Genomic DNA, 358 nt, shown 5'->3' with positions numbered 1-358 from the left:
ACAACATGAACAGTGGAATGGGAGGGAACATGGGTGGTGGTGGAATGGGTGGAAATATGGGGGGAGGCAGCATGGGAGGTAACATGGGAGGTGGTGGCATGGGTGGTGGAATGGGAAATGGGATGATGGGCAGCATGGGGATGGGAACTGGCATGGGAAACATGGGCTCAGGCATGAACTCCTCAAACATGGGCTCAGGCCTGGGGGGTGGTCTCGGGAGTAGCCTGGGTGGTGGGAGCGGGTTCATGAACTCCAACATGAACCGAGGAGCCATTGGGGCCAGCTCAGTGGGGAGTGGCTCAGGCAGTGGGTACGGTTCCTATGGATCAACTGGACTGTCCCGCGACTATAACCATTC

General features: G+C 57.8%; 1 protein-coding gene across 1 annotated transcript in view; it reads left to right on the top strand.

Annotated features, from left to right (window-relative positions):
* The window catches only part of LOC119587959 (heterogeneous nuclear ribonucleoprotein M-like), a gene marked incomplete in the record, with an annotated part of 57,205 nt that overhangs the window by 55,319 nt on the left and 1,528 nt on the right, over positions 1 to 358 (top strand). Inside the window, 1 exon segment of the mRNA XM_037936670.1 lies at positions 1 to 358. Coding sequence (XP_037792598.1) covers positions 1 to 358 — 358 coding nt within the window.

The sequence above is a fragment of the Penaeus monodon genome, chromosome 23 (assembly GCF_015228065.2).
Source record: "Penaeus monodon isolate SGIC_2016 chromosome 23, NSTDA_Pmon_1, whole genome shotgun sequence".
NCBI classification, from domain to species: Eukaryota; Metazoa; Arthropoda; class Malacostraca; order Decapoda; family Penaeidae; genus Penaeus; species Penaeus monodon.
This window is presented reverse-complemented; position numbering and strand designations above follow the sequence as displayed.